This window comes from Polypterus senegalus, chromosome 1 (genome assembly GCF_016835505.1).
Source record: "Polypterus senegalus isolate Bchr_013 chromosome 1, ASM1683550v1, whole genome shotgun sequence".
NCBI lineage: Eukaryota > Metazoa > Chordata > Cladistia > Polypteriformes > Polypteridae > Polypterus > Polypterus senegalus.
In genome coordinates, this window is record NC_053154.1 from 143,716,157 (window position 1) to 143,734,996 (window position 18,840).

At 34.7% G+C, this 18,840-nt stretch overlaps 1 protein-coding gene across 9 annotated transcripts in view; it reads right to left on the reverse strand.

The window, feature by feature from the left end:
- mecom (MDS1 and EVI1 complex locus) overlaps window positions 1–7,906 on the reverse strand; it is a 546,819-nt gene extending 538,913 nt beyond the window's left edge. For all 9 annotated transcript variants that reach the window (XM_039759646.1, XM_039759637.1, XM_039759628.1 and 6 more), the window contains exon 1: window positions 7,331–7,906. In XM_039759646.1, the coding sequence (XP_039615580.1) occupies window positions 7,331–7,367 (37 nt within the window). In that variant the 5' untranslated portion in view covers window positions 7,368–7,906. The remainder of the gene's footprint in view (window positions 1–7,330) is intronic.
- Between the last annotated feature and the right edge of the window lie 10,934 nt (window positions 7,907–18,840).

An 18,840-nucleotide genomic window follows, 5' to 3' on the forward strand; every position in this document is an offset into this window, starting at 1 on the left:
AATTTTCTTTCATGAACAATAGTATGCATTACTTTGTCTCTAGTTGATTTGTTCTGGAGTATTTAAAGGATAATATGCCATCCTCTAAGACAACCTCTTTACTTGTTCAGGCTTTGTGGAGAGGAGAAATTCACCAACCAGAAGTCCACAACACACTAAAAGCAGGCTAGGAACAAATCTTCAGAAACGCTCAGGCACCAAAGTGTTAGGGGTCAGATGACAGAAAATATATTCACACACCACAATAAATCTGGGTACTCTCTTTATTCATATCAAAGGGTTACAATTAGCTGATACAGTATATCAAAAGTGTTTTTACTATTAACCCTGTGGACACATGATTGAGTTTTAATTATTTTGTTTTATGCTGTTACACTGCACAAACACTGTGGAAGGTCTCTTCAGTTTGATATAATGGAGTTAAACTTGGGTGGGCAGGGAAGAGGCCATCTTTAAAAGAAAATAATTGTCTTTTTAAAGCCCGTCTCACTTACATTCCATCCATTTTTGCTTTGGACAGCACAAGCCAATGTGTTCTGAAACATGAGTTTGAAATCTGTTACCAAATTCATGTATACTTGGGTGACTTCATGAAAAGTGGAAAACCTTTACTTTAGAGTAATTATGTTAGGAGGAGCAATTCAAACAAGAAGTTTACAATGAACATCAAATAAACTAAAATGATGAGGATGAATCACACTTATTACAACATAAAAGATGACCCGGATCACACATTTAAGATATTTTAAACTAACAATAAAAACCTCAATGGACACCAAACACCTTAACACATCCAAACACTTATTTACTAGATGTTTTGAGACTGATATGAGAAATAAAAAGAAGTAGGAGATGCCACAAAAGTGTCTGGATCTAAATCTCCACGGGCCACAGGGGGCCATTCACATGATGGATGAGAGTCAATGTCTGTAAAGAAAGAAAAGACTGTGCCCATCAATGTCACCACTGGACCAATGGCTCTGCCGAGACCGACCTATATCAATGACAGCTATTGTGTTATGGAAAGTTGTTCCAACCACATATTGCCTGATGTTATTTTCAGAAAGCCAATCAAAACTGTTTTTTTTTTTCTATTTTATTAATGTTTTTAGGGATAGATATTTAAATATTGTCTTATAGTCTCTCTTACAACTTCTTTCAACTGTTTAATCTATCTCCAGAATAAATTTTGTATTACCAAAGAATAAAAAGGAAACATGAAAACTGAGATAATTCCTGAAACATCTCAAAGCAATATTAGAAGCACCATTTAAGAATAGCATCAATACCCCATTATGCTGCTTATATACATATAAAATATATATATGTAGTATATGTATGTATTTATTTATTTGTGTGTGTGTCTGCATATAAATGCATATTAAAACATGATTATGTAAGTCTCATTACTTTTCAATTGCCTTTGTAATTTTATAAGGTGTGAAAGGTTTATTTTGTACTATATGCATGTTTTAACATGAATGTATTTATATAATTATACATTATCATGTCTGAAAATGAATCAATATATATGAACACACACACATAAGCAGAAAGCGTTATATTACTATCCATATATTACAATACATATACTAAGTTCTAAGATGTATTACAAACATAAGTTAAATTGCATACAGCATAGGTTTTGGCCCTTCCTAGTTTAAATTGTACTAACTAAAGTCCTAAACATTATACTATATTTGCTATCATCCAGTGCCTGAAATGGCTCTTTCTGTTGCAGGCCTGAGGTGACATATAGTAGTTATATAAACTGAGAGAGAGACAGAGAGCTTTGCCAAATAAGCATGAAGACACTGTCACATTTGTAATTATGCGTTGCTTTAAATGAATCTCTTGAATTAAGAGGTGCAAGTGGATAATGTGCAGAAACTCGCTTAGCCAAATGACAAGGCGAGAGGTGTTCTGCTAAAACTAAACAATCCTTGTTCTTTGTAAAATTTATGAAGACTTCAAAAGTGTTCTGCTAAGGCAGCATAAAGGTCTACGCATGGAAATGCACACCACGTTTTGTGAAAAACAGCAATTAAAACGTAATGGACTTTTTTCTATAACATTTAAAATGAGATTCTGCTTAATGATGATTTCAAATTCAGTTAATAAATTCAATATACTGTTTGTATCAGCTAGCTTTAGAGCACAGCCCCCCAATGTAGCACAAATCCCTGAACTTGAAATAGAAGCAAATATAACATTTATGCTGCCGAACACAACAAAGATGATTGCTTTTCTCTTTTTGTCTCTGAAACAATGCCTTTTAAATATTGTTAGCTCTAGCCCTTACATGTCTAACCTTTGAAATTGCCAAATCTATTAACCCCTTTGAATGTGACTGATAATGAACTATGACAGACAAACAGATGATGCATGGCCCATTAAACAATGTAGATATATTCCTAGAGAATGATCTTGTGATAGATGTTGGAAATATACACAAAGAAAAGCACTGTTTGGACATCTTTGAGCTAACAATTAAAATGACCCCATACTCAGGTGCGAATTTATATATTAAAATAAAAATAAAATAAAAGTATGGACATTAATCCTTCTCCTTACATTGATTTTTTTTTTTTTCGGTGCAAGTTGAGTATAGAGGGATGAAAAGGAGAGATCCATCCTAACAGTCATCAAGAGGGTGAACATCTTTAGAAAAATAGTTTTAAGTGGAGCTTTACTTTCGTTACAGTAGCTGTTTTAGTTTATTTTAAACTCAAGGCATCCAAAGACTAAAGAGGTGCTTAACACTGAAACTTAAGCTTGACTTTTTAGATGAACTGTGAGTCTTCAGTTCTCAAAATTTTATTTCATTCATTTTTCCACATGAAAAATACACAAAGTTCAGCCAAGGGGAGCCTTTAATTATGGTTTTGTATGACATTTGCAATCATTAGTTGTTTAGTTTGAAAACAGTGGTACTGCAATGCAAGGTTATAAGCACTCCATGAATTCTGAATTATGAAAGTTATTCTATTCCTGCATAAAATAATGCCAAATGCTTTTATAAGTAACACATCTACTATGCAAAGAGTCAAGAAACTGAATTAACTGTAAGACCGAACTGTCTCAGATTTAGATTAGGAGGTTACATCTTAGAAGCACTCACAGCCATCCCCTTTCTGATGTTCTAAGCCTTTATTTCAACAGCATATCTAAGAGTGTTCCCACACTGTCACTTGCCAAGTGTCATGCTATGCACCATGTCCACTGTGACAAAAGAAGTAGTACTTCCGGTTAATCTTAGTGTCCACTTTACATACTTGTGGGCCACTGCTGATTTTTAAACTGAAATGTAAGATAAATAAACCACAGCCCTCTGACATGTGTGGAATATGTTTGTGTAACTGACAACAGTCAGCAACACTCTTTCAGGAACTTGGATAGATTTCTGATGCTGACTATGAAGATATGCAAAATGTTGTTCTTCGTGCCTATGAAAAATATTTGCTAGCAAGATGAACACTGTGAATGCCTATTTATGGCAGTAATTGCAAAACTGTCCCTAGAGTTTCAAAGAGGTATAGCAGAAAGAATGATGGAATATGTCTGCTGCACTAAAAACAGAATGGCACACAAACAGACAGACCTCCTCAGAGAAATGATTTATACCAAACTCACTTATGCAGTTTAACTTTGGTTTCATCTCACAGTAATAAGTTATTAACATGGCTCACATATATCTTTTTTCTTTTTTCCAGTCAGTGAAAACCAATTTTACTCATCAAGTCAAGTACTATAAACAGCAACTAAAAGCAGAACATTACATAGGTTAACACAAAAAAAGTGTAACAAGCAGATATTCTGCGTTGAAAGGTGGGCCATGCAATCATTTCAAACACAGACACAATGAGTTTATTTATTTAGAAAGTTGTTAAATGGAGTCTGGGAATTCAAATATTCAATGTTGACATTGTACAGAACTGGCCAGAAGCCAGCTTCAATGGGTTCTCCGGAGAATTCCAGCAGACAAGGAATTTTGTGCATTCTCTCCCCCTGACTTAATAGGTAGAAATCATTAGTTTACATCTTTAGTAAATAATAATCCCTAAATGTGCTTCAAATTATCCTTTGTTGTCAAAAACGAGCATGCACACAGCTCCAAATGCATAAGAGGATTATAAAAATCGGGATCTATCGCTCAGGATTTCTTCTTGAGAATGAGGGGCTTTAGGAGGTGGACTGGAGGAGGGAATCAGAAACTTCTAACTTTATTCCCCAGTTCAGTATTTGAAATTTGTACTCTCCGTGATTTTTTTCAATAAGTTGAGGTAAACAATTATTGTGGAAAATCATTGCCACAGCATTTTTCTCACATGTTGGCCCCTAATTTGATATTTAACGTGCATTATGGAATTTGTATGTTGTATTCTGAAAAATGTTTTACAAGAAATACAAACTATAACCTACAAATCACCAACTGAAGAACTGAGACTGAGATAAACAACATGGGAGTAAGTTGTGCCCGACACGTGTTTTCATAAAGGAATGTCTACTGGGACAAATAGATAGATAGATAGATAGATAGATAGATAGATAGATAGATAGATAGATAGATAGATAGATAGATAGATAGGAAAATAACTATATAAACTAACAGACAAAGTACTGTATTACAGATAGATAGATAGATAGATAGATAGATAGATAGATAGATAGATAGATAGATAGATAGATAGATAGATAGATAGATAGATAGGAAGGTTTGCTAAGAATAGCTGTGGTGAGTCTTTCACTATTTTAGCAGCAAACGTGCAGATACTATATTTGTCCCATTTCGACTCTTTCACCATGTACATAATTAACAAGTTTCAACAAATAAGGTTAACAAAATTATTTAAGTAAATTTATGTCAATAATTTTCACGTTTTTCTCTGGAAAACTAAACAGTAAACGTCTTGTACAGGCAAAGCTAAAGTGATGTGTTCTGTATTCAAATAGATAATTGAAACGGTTAAACGCCGATTTTCCATCAGAAGAAAAATAAAAAGTAACAAACCATATAATAATATACTACATAATATAATAGTTAATTTAGAGAAGCATTCTTCACATTTTACCTGAAATTAGCAAAAAAGGCCGTAAGTCCGTCTGCTTTTTGCGATTTTTTAAACTTATCTGTTAGTTATTAAAAGAAACATTTAAATTTACGGTTCATTTAACAGCAGGATATTAATCTTTTAAAAAAAAAAAAAAAAGATTCAGTATAGGTCTTTATGCATTGGTATTTTTTTATTTGTATTACTTATTTATTTTATAATATACATAATTCAATAAGTGGTTTCATTGAAGCGCTTAAGCAAGATACTTACCATTTAATAACGTATAAAAATTCAGAAACAGTTTGCAAATAAATGAACAATACAAAATGCGGTCTTCCACCAACGCAATTATTTATTTCTAAATTCTTTTAATAAATATGAACCCGCTATTTTAATTCTAAACTGTTTGCTTAACAATCTTCCAGGTAAATAAATGTAATTTTTATCCTAAACTATAAAAATAAACAGCCTGTCTATCTTGCAATAATATGTTTAGTTCAGTACAGGTGTAAAATTTAGTAATACTGTTATATTTCCGAAAATGCAAAAAAAAAAAAAAAAAAACCTCTCAGAACTCTTTTCCATTACATCGTATACTTGGTTTTACACCTGTAATTGTCTGGCCACATTTCTACACAATGAAAATATTAAGCGATTTTTGATGTACGACACACACAAAAAGCGCTTAATATTAATATATTATAAAAAAACAACCTTTCAATTCGTCATATTTTATTTAGTTCACATACATTTACTAGGTCAAGATACATATGATACAGTATGTTACACGCTATATATGTATAAATAAACAGTTTTAGATACGAAAATAGCGATGAATTTTACTGCACCTAATTTACGTCAATCTGAACATAATACGTAAAATGTACAATTTGGCGTCTTTATCACTGAGAAGAAGTAAATAAAAAGAAGTGCTTTTTAAGGCGTTCAAGGCTCTTTATCTCCAAAAAGCACGTACCTGCACACAACTGTTTGGCACTCTTAAAAATCTCAAGTTCACATCACTTTAGAAACTTTGCGTAAAAGAGTGGCAAACTTGTGGTCTTTTGTTTTTGTTTTTGGCGGGGGTATACAAAGAATTATATACGAAACATAAATATTAAAAGACATTTGTTAAAACTGTTGTAAATATTTTCTGTCGCCTATTTAAACGGTTTCTTAGTGGTATAAGACACACCGTTATCTTTTAATGCTATATAATAAAGCCGCACGTAAGTATGTTCTTTTAACTACTTCGACTTTTTTCTACTCCGTGCAGTATTCATCAAAGTACTGGAATGCACTGCTTTTCGGTAAAGGCATGAATTTTTTTCTGTTTTCACAACTTTTAAATCAGTTCAGATGCACGGCCCGATCGCGGCAGGATGTAAAATGCTAACCCCTAAAGCGAAAGAGTTCAGGAGGGCTTTTGGTCATGTCGGATTGCCACTTAAAGGCAGATAATGCGCTTAACATTATGCTTCATGACATAACATCAAACTGATGTTATCATGCTAAATCTAATAAATGCCACTTGTTACTACGGTAGTGTGTAAAATAACGTGCAAACAGAAACGAAGTAACGCAAAGCAACATGTTCATGGACGACTGCGATCAAAAGTAAAGCACATACCGATTCGACACGCTTTTCTTACTAAGTATAAAGAGAAGGCGTGATGCGTGATATAGCATTTGTTAAGAAAATAGGAAACGCTTTAACATTGCCGAGTTGCAAACACTGAAGACACAAAATTTAGCTCACTTTATATCCACGACGTCTACCTGTTTATATTTAAATGCACAAACTCCATTCGAGATCTTAGCTGCACCCCACCTGTCTTTCTGTGCGTCTGCTGTGCATTGGAGGGACTAAAACCTTCGCGCATATAACAGCGCAGTCCTCGCACTGGACTCTGATGCGACAGCGCCCACTACATGTAAACCTAAAAGTGCTCACTGCTCCTTCTATGTAAAGTTCCTTAAGCTTTATTCAACTTTTCCCTCTTCAACTCCCTTTTTTTTCCAAATAGAAGCTGGTAGTAACTCAGGACTCATGCTCACAAAACCTGCGAAACCAAAGCAACTCCAATGCAAATTCCCTTGCTTCATTTGTAAGGTTAGTGTGCGTGTCGTGACGAAGGGTCAGTGCCTCGGTGACATTAATGTAAAGAATACAGGTTGTTGCTATATTTAGATGTAAACGCACTGATACCACATAAGAGATACACATGTACAAGATGGCAGTTTGCAAAAGGCATAGAAAGGTATATTGCACCTACTTGTGGCCAGTTTCCTTGCCCTGCTTTTGGACCTCATGATGCCAGTCTTTCGGCGAGGGATTGTTTGGATTTTTCTTGGATCTTTTCCTCCTTTTTCTTTTTTCTCTGTCTCTTTCTCTCTGTTTCTCAATCCAGACTCGCTATCTCTCCAGCATTGTCAGTTTGGACACCTTCGCACATGCGCACTGCTAAACTGCCAGCGCCGCCAAAAAAGTTTGGAGCGATTTATCACTTGATATTACTGATCTTGTCAGATGACAATCGGGGAATGATCGTTTCTTTTCTTTTTCTTTCTTTGTTTCTTTTTTTTTCCTTTCTCCTCGTATCGCGAAGAACTCCTGGCTCTGAAATCTAAACGCTCCACAGTTCACCAACTCAATAACCAGAGACGATAGCAGTAATTAATACTGATATTAATAATAATGCCATAACCTGAAAACACAGCCATACATACCTCTGTATGTTTAAATCACAACGCATTAACCAGCATTAGGATCCATTATAAATGCAGCATGTAATCATTAGTGCTTTTAATGAAAAATGAACATTTTTGTAAGACTATTCGGAGTATGTGAAAATAACTTTACACAGGCATGGTTTAAACGCCCGGCAGCATACCCAACACCCCCCACCCCTTTCCAACCACCCCACCCCCCAAACACGGCACCCTACCCTCTTAAAAGGTCTAGGGCGAGAATACTGTCTGCACTATCAGAGTGTATCCTCTGATCTCCTTTTCTTTCTTCATTGCTTAAAGACAATGTCGAATCTTAACAAATATTTAAACTTTTTATTTAATGAGGATTGGGACGTTATAATTATATAAAATAATATTTAATACTATACGAAAAACTGAGAGGTGCAAACATTTCAATAATTGATTTCATGCTCAGAATTTGTTAAAAATCTATCTCTCTCTCTGTATAATTACATTCTCGCATCCTCCAAATGCCAAAGACTTTTACACACTCACTGGAAATATATATATCACGTTATTGCCATAGTGCTCACATATTTATTACGCGCATTTTGTATTTATTCAAAGAAGCGTGAGAAAGTTCTGAATCTTTATTAGATAGATAGATAGATAGATAGATAGATAGATAGATAGATAGATAGATAGATAGATAGATAGATAGATAGATAGATAGACTGCATTACAGACAGGCAAAGATAGATAAAAGCACTGTTGTATTACAGGCAGACAGACAGACAGATAGATAGATAGATAGATAGATAGATAGATAGATAGATAGATAGATAGATAGATAGATAGATAGATAGATAGATAGATAGATAATGACAACTATGACGCTTTCTTGGGTGATTACATAACTTTCGAGGTTTATTAATATTGCAATGCATTCTTGTTCTACTCATTTCTCAGGTTTTATCTTTGCCGACATAGCCATCTATAAATGCTTGGAAAAACTACTTCTGCATTGCAAATACAGTGAACTCTATTAATATTTACCGAAAAACATACCGTAGCGCATTTTGAAAATATGAACATGAATTAATTTCCCGAACAAGAAAAAGTGCAAGAATCCAATCACGCAATTATCGGATGTGAAAAAGTGCATAAAACTCTGATGGTGCGAATATATTTGTGATTTTGTCAAAGTAATGTGTGTGCATAAATATTTTATAACTGGAATTACAGTACATCTAAAATAGTAAAAGAGTGCATCGTTCTATCATCATTATTTAAACGAGATAGTGACTGAAAGACCAACGCGACGAGATTAAGAGAATGTTTGTAACAATGTCCCTTTTGATTCAAAATATTTCTACCGCTTTTTTGTCACGCTTATGCATGGATTTGTTTGTCTCTTGCATATCTGAAATACCACCTGAAAACCCCAAGATATGAATGCCCACACTCCCATTATTAAGCAGCGGTAAACGGGTGAGGGTTTTATATCTTTTGCTATACGTATACGATAACCGTGTCATCGCCAATATCTTTACACACCGTTAAACTGGTAAATACTGTGTGTGTATGTTATTGCTTTCAAAAAAATTAAATAGGCTGTATTCAGCAGGAAATTTGCACTTCCACAAATTGTCGTTTAACAAGTGTATGACTATCTGAAAACATCGAAACTCTTATCAGGTTTCTGTTTTGCTATTGTTTTTGTGTGCTGAACTGTACACGATGCTATTCAATTCCTGCACACATACACCAGCAAGATTAATTTAATCATTGTAATTCAGTGAGAACTCAGTTTATGCAAAATGCTTGACTCCAATTGTGCGTTTAGAAAATAAACTTTAAGGGACGAAGGGAAGATAGCAGGACAGAGAGCCCGGCTCCTTTGAATGCAGCTGAAGCTTAAAGCTATAGGCTCAATTAGCTTCAATGGCTAGAGCTTAGTCTATATTCACATGAGTAATTTTGTTGTTCGCAGACTACTTTCAAAATGTATACTTTATTATGATAAGCTGACCCCGGTGGCAAGAAATGGCAGCACTCTGGGTTGTAGAAAGATCCGTCTGCCCCCTTGGGCTGTAATTATTAGAAATTAATTGGGTTCAAGGCCCATGCCTGTATAGCTAAATTAATAGCTTGTCCTATGGGTCAGATGTAAATCCTGTCCAAAAGGAAACATGAAATTTACACTCGAGAACCCGTGGTTTAGCACGATAACGTTTATTATAGGATGCTGAAACCACTGTATCAGATAAAAATAAGGTATTTTTATGTGTGCGTCTGGTGGTGTGTATGTATGTGTGTGTGTGTGCGAGTTGGGGGGCATCACCTAAATTATGCTGATGGAATATTGTTATTTCGGGGTTATTTAGGGGTTAAAATAAAAAGCACACATCTTGTATACTTCGAGCTGTCGCGTCAGAGTAAAAGTGAAAAGAGAAAGCCTTAGGCGAAAGGAAATTACCGCAAGCCCGTGTGACCTTTGAGAGAGGCAATCAATCAAGTGATCAACAGGGATATTTATCAATGCTCTATAGGGCTACTTTACGACATAGGCGAAGGGTTTTTTATGATGATCACAGAAAAAATAAGAATGCTCGTATGACCAGAACCTAGCATGGTATTTAGAACCGAGAAAAAAAACGGATATATTTGAAAACATATTTCAAATTTAATTCAGCGCATTCTGGGGGATTTGGATCAAAGTGTCTAGTATAATTTACTTTAACTTTAAAATTTTACCATGACTTTTGTAATTAAAATGGAAGATTTTAATTACATGGCAGCGTTCCATAAACCCAGTGGTGTTCCTACGTTCTTTCGTTAAATACAGCCTTCTGTAGATTTATTGCACGGAAATTTGCCTGAATTGTTTTGGTTTCTTATAGTTAAAAAACGCAAAGTGTAAACCTCCCATCCTGAGACAACCTACAGCGCACAGACGGTTATCTTGCATGCCGGCTTCCACAGCTTTACAGTAAATCCTTAGCTAACTTACAACTTATCGCATTTCTTTTACTTTGCGCTCTTTTTAAAGTGAGTTTAAACATACAGTTTGGAGGTTTTCAAATGAGATAGAGATTTCCAAATACAATTTCAATCAGATTTTTTAATAAGTGAGCAGCGTCCCCCAGTGGACACCAACTGCAATTTACTTCCACGGTTCGTAAAGAGTCCTGCAACATTGAGTGACGACTCGCAAGTGTCCAGATGTGAGAGAGTGTGCGTGTGTGCAAACACCGAAGGACACGGCCCGCGTGTGTCTATGTGAAACTGAAATAAGTTTGTTTTTATTAGATGATAGTTTTCTGCCTATAATCAGTGATAAGCTTCTTAAAATAATGTGCTTTTTGTCTGTGAGTGAGAGAGATAGCGAGAGCACGCGCGTGTGTACACTGGTATACATGATTAGAAACAGGCATATAGAAAATCAACAATCATTCAGACTAAGGCGAACAGCCAACATTCTTCCATCGGGGAGCTGCCGTGTTTAGTCCTATCAAAGCCTATAAATCAAGCTTTACAACATTCTCAAGTCGGTTACCGTTTTTCGTTAGGCGGCAGTCAGAATACCGGAAAAATGTCGAAGGCTAATTTGGACAGTATAGGCTACCTGCGCTTCGTCTGGATAGGCAGATCAAGGCAAATGATAACCAAAAATAATAATCATAATAATTTATTGTCCATTCGTTTTTGCGGTGAAAATCCCGGAAAAGTTTAAACTACAGTAGAAGCTCATTCGTAAAAAGAACAGGCGAATAAAAATAAAACGTGTTATTTGGCACAGTATCGTGTGCAGTTTGCGGAGTGTCACATATCGGAAACCTTTACGTTTAGATTTATGAAGGAATAACGTATACCTTTAACTGTAATGAAAAAAATAATTTTGTCTGTACAGTTGCAAAAAATAAAGTTGACGTAATGTGGAATTATATAGAATAAAGATTTTTTTAGATGAGCTGTGATGTCTTCTACCTCCAAAGATGAAGATATTATTAAAAAGCACATTTTATAAAGAAAATCCGTTAAATTCTACATTACTCGTTAGACGCACCTTTCCATGATGGTTTATTAAAAATATAAATGAGTTTTACTTAATCATTATGACTACATGTTTTAGCCTAGTATTATTGTTGCGATAGGAAAAGATTCTCAAAATAAAACAGCTACGTTTTTATCTTAGCAGATGCAAAGCGACTGCCCATTTCATATTACAACAAGCCAAGTAAATTCAGGAGTTGTCGAAGCCTTTTTATATTTGACTCTTTTTTTTCAAGATCTGTTATATTTCGTTAAGCTAACAGCTATCCTCGTTTCAAAATAGGTGGCTGAACATAAACTTTCAATAAGCAGAAAATGACAACCTTTCTGCAGTTCGACTCACACTTTCACAGAGCGAATGCCCTGTCATTTTCAAACGGAGAAAACTAAATACAGTATGCGATGCAACTTAAAGACAGATGTAACCTTTCAATGTAGAAAAAATAAGTCATGTTTACTCGTTTTGAATGCAGCTTTTTTGTGTATCTGGAAAAGAATTATTGCTTTGTTATAGCCAGGATTTTGACGGTGGGACTGCACACATGAGAAAATGAACTTCTTCAGTAAATGTACAGGTTAGATCAGCTGTGGTAGATGACCGCTTCAGTCAATCCATGAAAGCGATCGTGTTTCTACAAGTTCACACACATTTAGCTCTACAGATAGATAGATAGATAGATAGATAGATAGATAGATAGATAGATAGATAGATAGATAGATAGATAGATAGCGAACACTCGTGTCCCATAGACCGCACGACCCCTAGTGTCTCTGTAAATATCTGTTTATAATATAGTGCTTTTCATATCTATCTGTTACATAGTGCCTTTCATGTCTGTCTATCTATCTATCTATCTATCTATCTATCTATCTATCTATCTATCTATCTATCTATCTAATAGATATTTTCCAAAATATATGATGAACACTGGTAACGACAACTTATTACAACTGAAGTACACTTAACTGGTAAAAATAGATTAAAATAACTGACGGAAAGACTAAAATGGCCATTGATGCGTTACAGTATGATGGCGTAATCGATTTCTCAGTTTATAGAGTAGAACATTTTTCATACACTCTGATTGCAACTCCATTATTAAAATACGAAATTGCCACATACGCTCACGTTTGCTCTATCTATCTATCTATCTATCTATCTATCTATCTATCTATCTATCTATCTATCTATCTATCTATCTATCTATCTATCTCGTATGAGTATAAAGGTAATTAACATTAATGCAGGAGACTCTACGATAAGGATCATATTCCTGCTGAACAGAAGCCTAACAAGAACTTAAATTATTTGAATTCCATTTCGAAAAGATGGCAATCTACTCTAGAATATGCATTCCAGTACTGTACACTGAATTAGCTAGGATTTTTCACAATCCAATACACATTTCATTTAGCAATTGATAAGAGTTGTCACTTTAGCCAAATACAAATTTGATTAAGAGGCACTGAGTTGTTCTAGTGGTCAACTCTAAATTACAGGTGATCACAAAGGTAAACTCAAATACGAGTCCTTGTCATTTAAACGTTTTCCTAGAAATATCAAACATATTTCATCAAGTAACAATATTTCTGTGATCAGACTTTATCAAAACATGTATCTGCATCGGCAGGTAAATGCATTTTAAAAATTATAAATTACTGAAGAGAAAATAAAATTAAAAAAATTATAGTGGACTTAAAAACGGATTTTTACGAAACTCACATAAAACAACATGCTCCTAAATAACGTAAATGGAGTAATAAGACGACGTATTATGACTCTGTGATAATTTATTTATGTCTTGAGATCATAATTTTCTTTTTTTCCAAACTTCTTGAGGAGCAGTTCTCGTCAGTGTTTAACAGTCTGCTGCCACCTAGTGGACCTTAAATATATTATTTGTATACGGCTCTTTATCTACTGTATTTAAATACTCGAGTAAATAGAACAAGATCAATTTCATAGATTATGGTTTCATTTAAAATCTCAGTGATTTACGCATATCACTATACAGGCACTCAATTCCCCTTAAACAACCTTGGTTAATAAAAATATCCTTTATTATCGAAGTGATGGAAAAGAAAGATCTTTTGAGTTGCTAATAGATTAGGTGTAAGATTCGATTGTATGGTTATAAAAATTGTGCTTCCCACTTTTCAAAGCATATGATTACTTGCTTAGAATTATATTTGCTGAGCAGAATGTCTTATGAAGATGCATGCGTGTTCATATATTTACAAATAAATGTGCCAAAAGGGTCCACATGCCTGCGGTGGGTTGGCACCCTGCCCAGAATTGGTTCCTGCCTTGTGCCCTGTGTTGGCTGGGATTGGCTCCAGCAGACCCCCGTGATTCAGCGGGATAGACAATGGATGGATGGATGGGTCCACATGCTATAGGGGAAGCATTTTTGATTAGGAACGTTTCCAGAGCTCAACGAGCCACACAACCCAGTAAAGTGTCATTACAGAACCGTTAGAACCGTTGTTTTGCAGTGCATGTTCTTAACAGTCGTTTGTCAGCACACTTTTTCGAATATCCAGATTTGTTATTCTGGAAAATGTAAAAATACGATTAAGTACCACTCAAGTTTCGAATCTCTTCAGCAAAAATCTCAAACATGGTAGAGAAAAGCTTCCGTTGAACCTTCCTGGATTTGAATTACTTAACAGTTTTTTAAAACAATAGTCCGACAAGGAGGAGGGCAGCGGAGTTTACCTTGGAGTGAATGTTCTAAAATGTTCCCAGTTAATCAACTGGCATTGACTTCTAAATCGTTGCACACAGTTCCAGCAACGAAGTCTTCTGGCAAGTAATCAATGCACGCGATTAATCATTTGGAAATGTCCACCTTAAAACAGAAGGAGGTGATATATGCCCGTTTTATTGGTAATTGGACAGACACAGCGTGATGCATTCCTGGTAATCTGGGCAAATGTGGTAAACCTAAACAACAACCTAAAACAAACTTATCTGTGATGCTCATCTGTGGATTCTTCAAAACGCTTTAATAACAAAAAACACGCATTCAGAGTGCTCTCTACTGGTTCTAGACGGTGTGCAAATGTGAAATTAAGTATGAGTGTCTGAAAACACTACAGCCTATTGTAAAACCTTCTCTTCTGTGCTCCATTGTTGTACATTCGCGTTGCTTGTACAGCATAGGGCACTGCCTAATGCAACCCGTTCTCCAAAAATGATGACACTTTATGTTTGTTTACTTGGTCTTGTGGTTCCTCGTAGAACCATTGCTTGACCAAGTACAATTTCATTTTGGGAAGGGTTCTTTGCATATGACGATGGTTCTCTATGTTTTGAAAAACTGCCTAATATGCAGAAAACCTGAAATCTTTTAATTTATGGTAGTTTACCTGACAGAACAGTAACAAATTCAGAAAACCTGGACTTAGCCTGTATTACTGTGTGCAGCAAGATTTCATTTTAAAATCAGGAAGCCAGTGGTATATTACAGATCTGTTACCCTCTACCCATGGTTATTTACTATATTGAGCCTGTTATGGACCTAAATAAATAAAGGTTCTTTCTGGAACCTTCATGTGGATTGGACTTTTGGGAACCAAAATGGTTCTCCCATGGCAGCACTCTGAATCAAGAAGCACTCTTTATTTTTAAGATTGCACATACTGCCATTGGAGGCTGCATTGTACTTGAGTTTAATGCTTGAAGTGTATCAGGCTGAAATGAGCTGCAGAGTATTCATACACTTGCAGATCTCAATTCATTACAGATTTGTGGACTTTTACATGCAGCATGTATGACAAGCCAAATGAACAGTAAGAGATGATGGATTTCAGATTTCATAATATGTGTTTCATCTCTTTTATATCTACAGATATCTATAACATATTTAATAAACAATATAGTGTAATTCAATGCAGTATACAATAACAGCTAAAACAGAAATTAATAGGTTATTAAAGTATACAATAAATAAAATTTGTGGTGATCTGTTGTGGAACAACCTCATTGACGAAGATAACAGTGGATACCCAAACCTTCTTACTGGTTATGAAGGGGCCCCCATAACAGTTCAAGCTCCACGGCCACAAAAATATTGGTCCGCCACTGGCTATGAGATAGGTGATATGAGAAACTGCATCTGAGATATTTCAGAAGCACTACATATATTTTTTCAAAAGGGTGTTTGATGCTTTTTAAAACGTCTCACAATTTATTTTATATTTTCATGGCATGAAATAACATTTAAGTAATTCTGAGATATATTGAAATGCATTGGACATATTTGGAAATGCACAGGAAACTATTATTAAATATATGAAAATGGTATTTAGATTTCTTTAATTCTATTTTAGACATCTCAAAATGATATGAGGATATCTTAAAGTAATGTTCCTTTGTTTCTAAGATATTTGAATATCAGATTATTGTGATGAGAACAGGCAATTCAGCTCATGAAGCTAATCCATCCAGTTCACCTACACACTGTTAAAAATATTAGTTCTTTAATTGCACTTTATGGTTCTTTACTGGGTTGTGTGGTTCTCTGTAGAAATATTTCTTGACAAAGCACCATTTTATTCTGGAAAGGGGTCTTTGTATATGATGTTGGTTCTTTCTGTCTTGAAAAAACTTTTTAATATGTAGAAAAAACCCGATATCTTTAACTTATAGTAGGCTACACAGCACTAACAGATTAGGAAAACCTGAACATAGCCTGTGTGATTTTGTGCAGAAAGAGTTCTTTTAAATTCATAAACCTATTGGTAGTTCACACATCTGTTACAGTTTATTTGTGGTTATTTACTGTATGGAGCAGATTATGGATCTAAATAAATAAAGTTTTTTTCTGGCACCTTCATGTGGATGGGTCTTTTGCAAGCTCTGGCATCGCTCTCTGAAGAACCACTCTGGCACCTTTATTTTTAAGAGTGTAGACTGTCCACCACGCTACTTGATCATTTATTCCATGTGTCTATGTTTTTTTGTACAAAGAAAACCTGAGATTTATACAAAATCTGCCTTTAACAAGATTCCAGCCAACTCCCCATGTTTTTGTTGCAAATACCCTGAAGTACACTGCAAGATGTCTCAAACGGGTAAGAAACCTATTTTAAGATATTATGAAATTACTTTAAAATATCTAAATTGTTTTTTAGACATCTTGGATGGGAAGGAATGTCAAGATGTCTGGAGTTTATTTTATGATATCTTTAATACATTTTGAGATATCTGGAAAGAACAACAAAACCATTTTGAGATAAGGCAGATGGATTCTGATATAACTTAAAATAACAGGGTGCCAGGGGAAGTTTGATTCCCACTCTCAAAATGTTGTCCAAGGGAGTATACACATTCTCCCTGTGCCTTCATAGATTTTCCTCTTGGTAACAAGAATGCGTTATTTATAATAAGCCTTTCAAAACCCAAAAGCACAATACAGAAATTAAATATATAAGTAAACACATAGAAAAACAGCAGTAAATATATTACATATAATTTCTATCTAGTAAAGAAGCATGTTTTAAATTATGCTTGACTTAATTTTTTTTTTTAAACTGGGAGTGATTTAACTTCCTAAAGACTTTGAGGAACAGCCTTCTGCAAGGTCTGAGCAAAGTCTGAGGTGGTTGTGTTGCTAACCGTACTATTCATATAGGAGCATGAAGCAGAGGACAGAGACGTGAAGCCAGTGAGTGGAATACTCTCGTTTTCACCCCATTTCCCTAAGGATGTGCAGGTTAGGTTTATTGCTGGTGCCAAACCTGGCCCTGTGTGATCCCTAAATGAGATAAGATAAATATAACTTTCTGTGCAATTTAAGATACAGTTTCTCAAATGTGTTTTAAGGCATCATAAAATGACTGGAATTCCCACTGAAAACAGATTTTTTTCCAAGGAGGTACATGTTTAAGGTATCTCAAAAGATGCTGGAAGTTATATCAAGATGTCTTGAAATGCATTTGAGAGGTCTTAGAATTCAATTAAAAGTGACCAGGATGTCACATATCTTAAAATCCAATTCAGATTTCAGAAAAAATACATTTAAAATGCATTATAGGACATCTTAAAATCCATTTTATGAAACCACTAAATTTTAGTTGAGCTTGCCAGAAATGTTTACTTGATTTATTTCATACTGTATAGTGGTTAGTGGTGCTACCTCGCACCTTCTTGGTTAGATTTGCCCAACCTTTTATGAGTATCTCCCATCATGCATCAATTTGCAGGCCTAGATTGGACAAATGATAGTTTCTGCCTTCAGAAAATATAACATAACTAAGTATGGTTTTCTTAGTTAAAAGCCATTCTCAAAATGGCTTTTTAAGTTAAGATCCCGAATATTTTAGTAGTCTTTATATGCAAATCACAGGTGACAGCTTATATATCAGAATATATCAGATAAGAACCTTTCATGTTCTTACCTGAAATATTACAATACTCAAACACATTATAGACAAAGAAAAAAATAATTTAAAATTATGTAAAACATCTCATCCTCATTTTTGAATAATCCGTACACAGATTAATGTTTTTTTTATCAACTTTAACAATCCATATATTTACATTTTAATATTTGACAAATATTTATAGCAAAATAAAAACAGGTATTTGCTTTATCTGTAATAACTAAATAGTGAAAGGACGTCTATGTATAGTGTATAGATATATATAGGTCTGCATGATGGCACATTGGTCACCACTGCTGCTTCACCCATTCAGTGTCCTGAGTTTCAATGGTATCCTTGGTCATCTGTGTGTTTTCCTCCAAGTATTCCAGTTTTCTCTTCACATCTCCAAAGATGTGCAGTTTGGGTTAAATGGTTACTCTAAATTGACCTTGTGTGAGAGGTTGCATTTAATGTGGGGTTGTGTGGCTGCTGCATGTGTGTTTTTGTATCCCACATATAAACAAACATATATATATATATATATATATATATATATATATATATATACAGTTGTGCTTGAAAGTTTGTGAACCCTTTAGAATTTTCTATATTTCTGCATAAATATGACCAAAAACATCATCAGATTTTCACTTAAGTCCCAAAA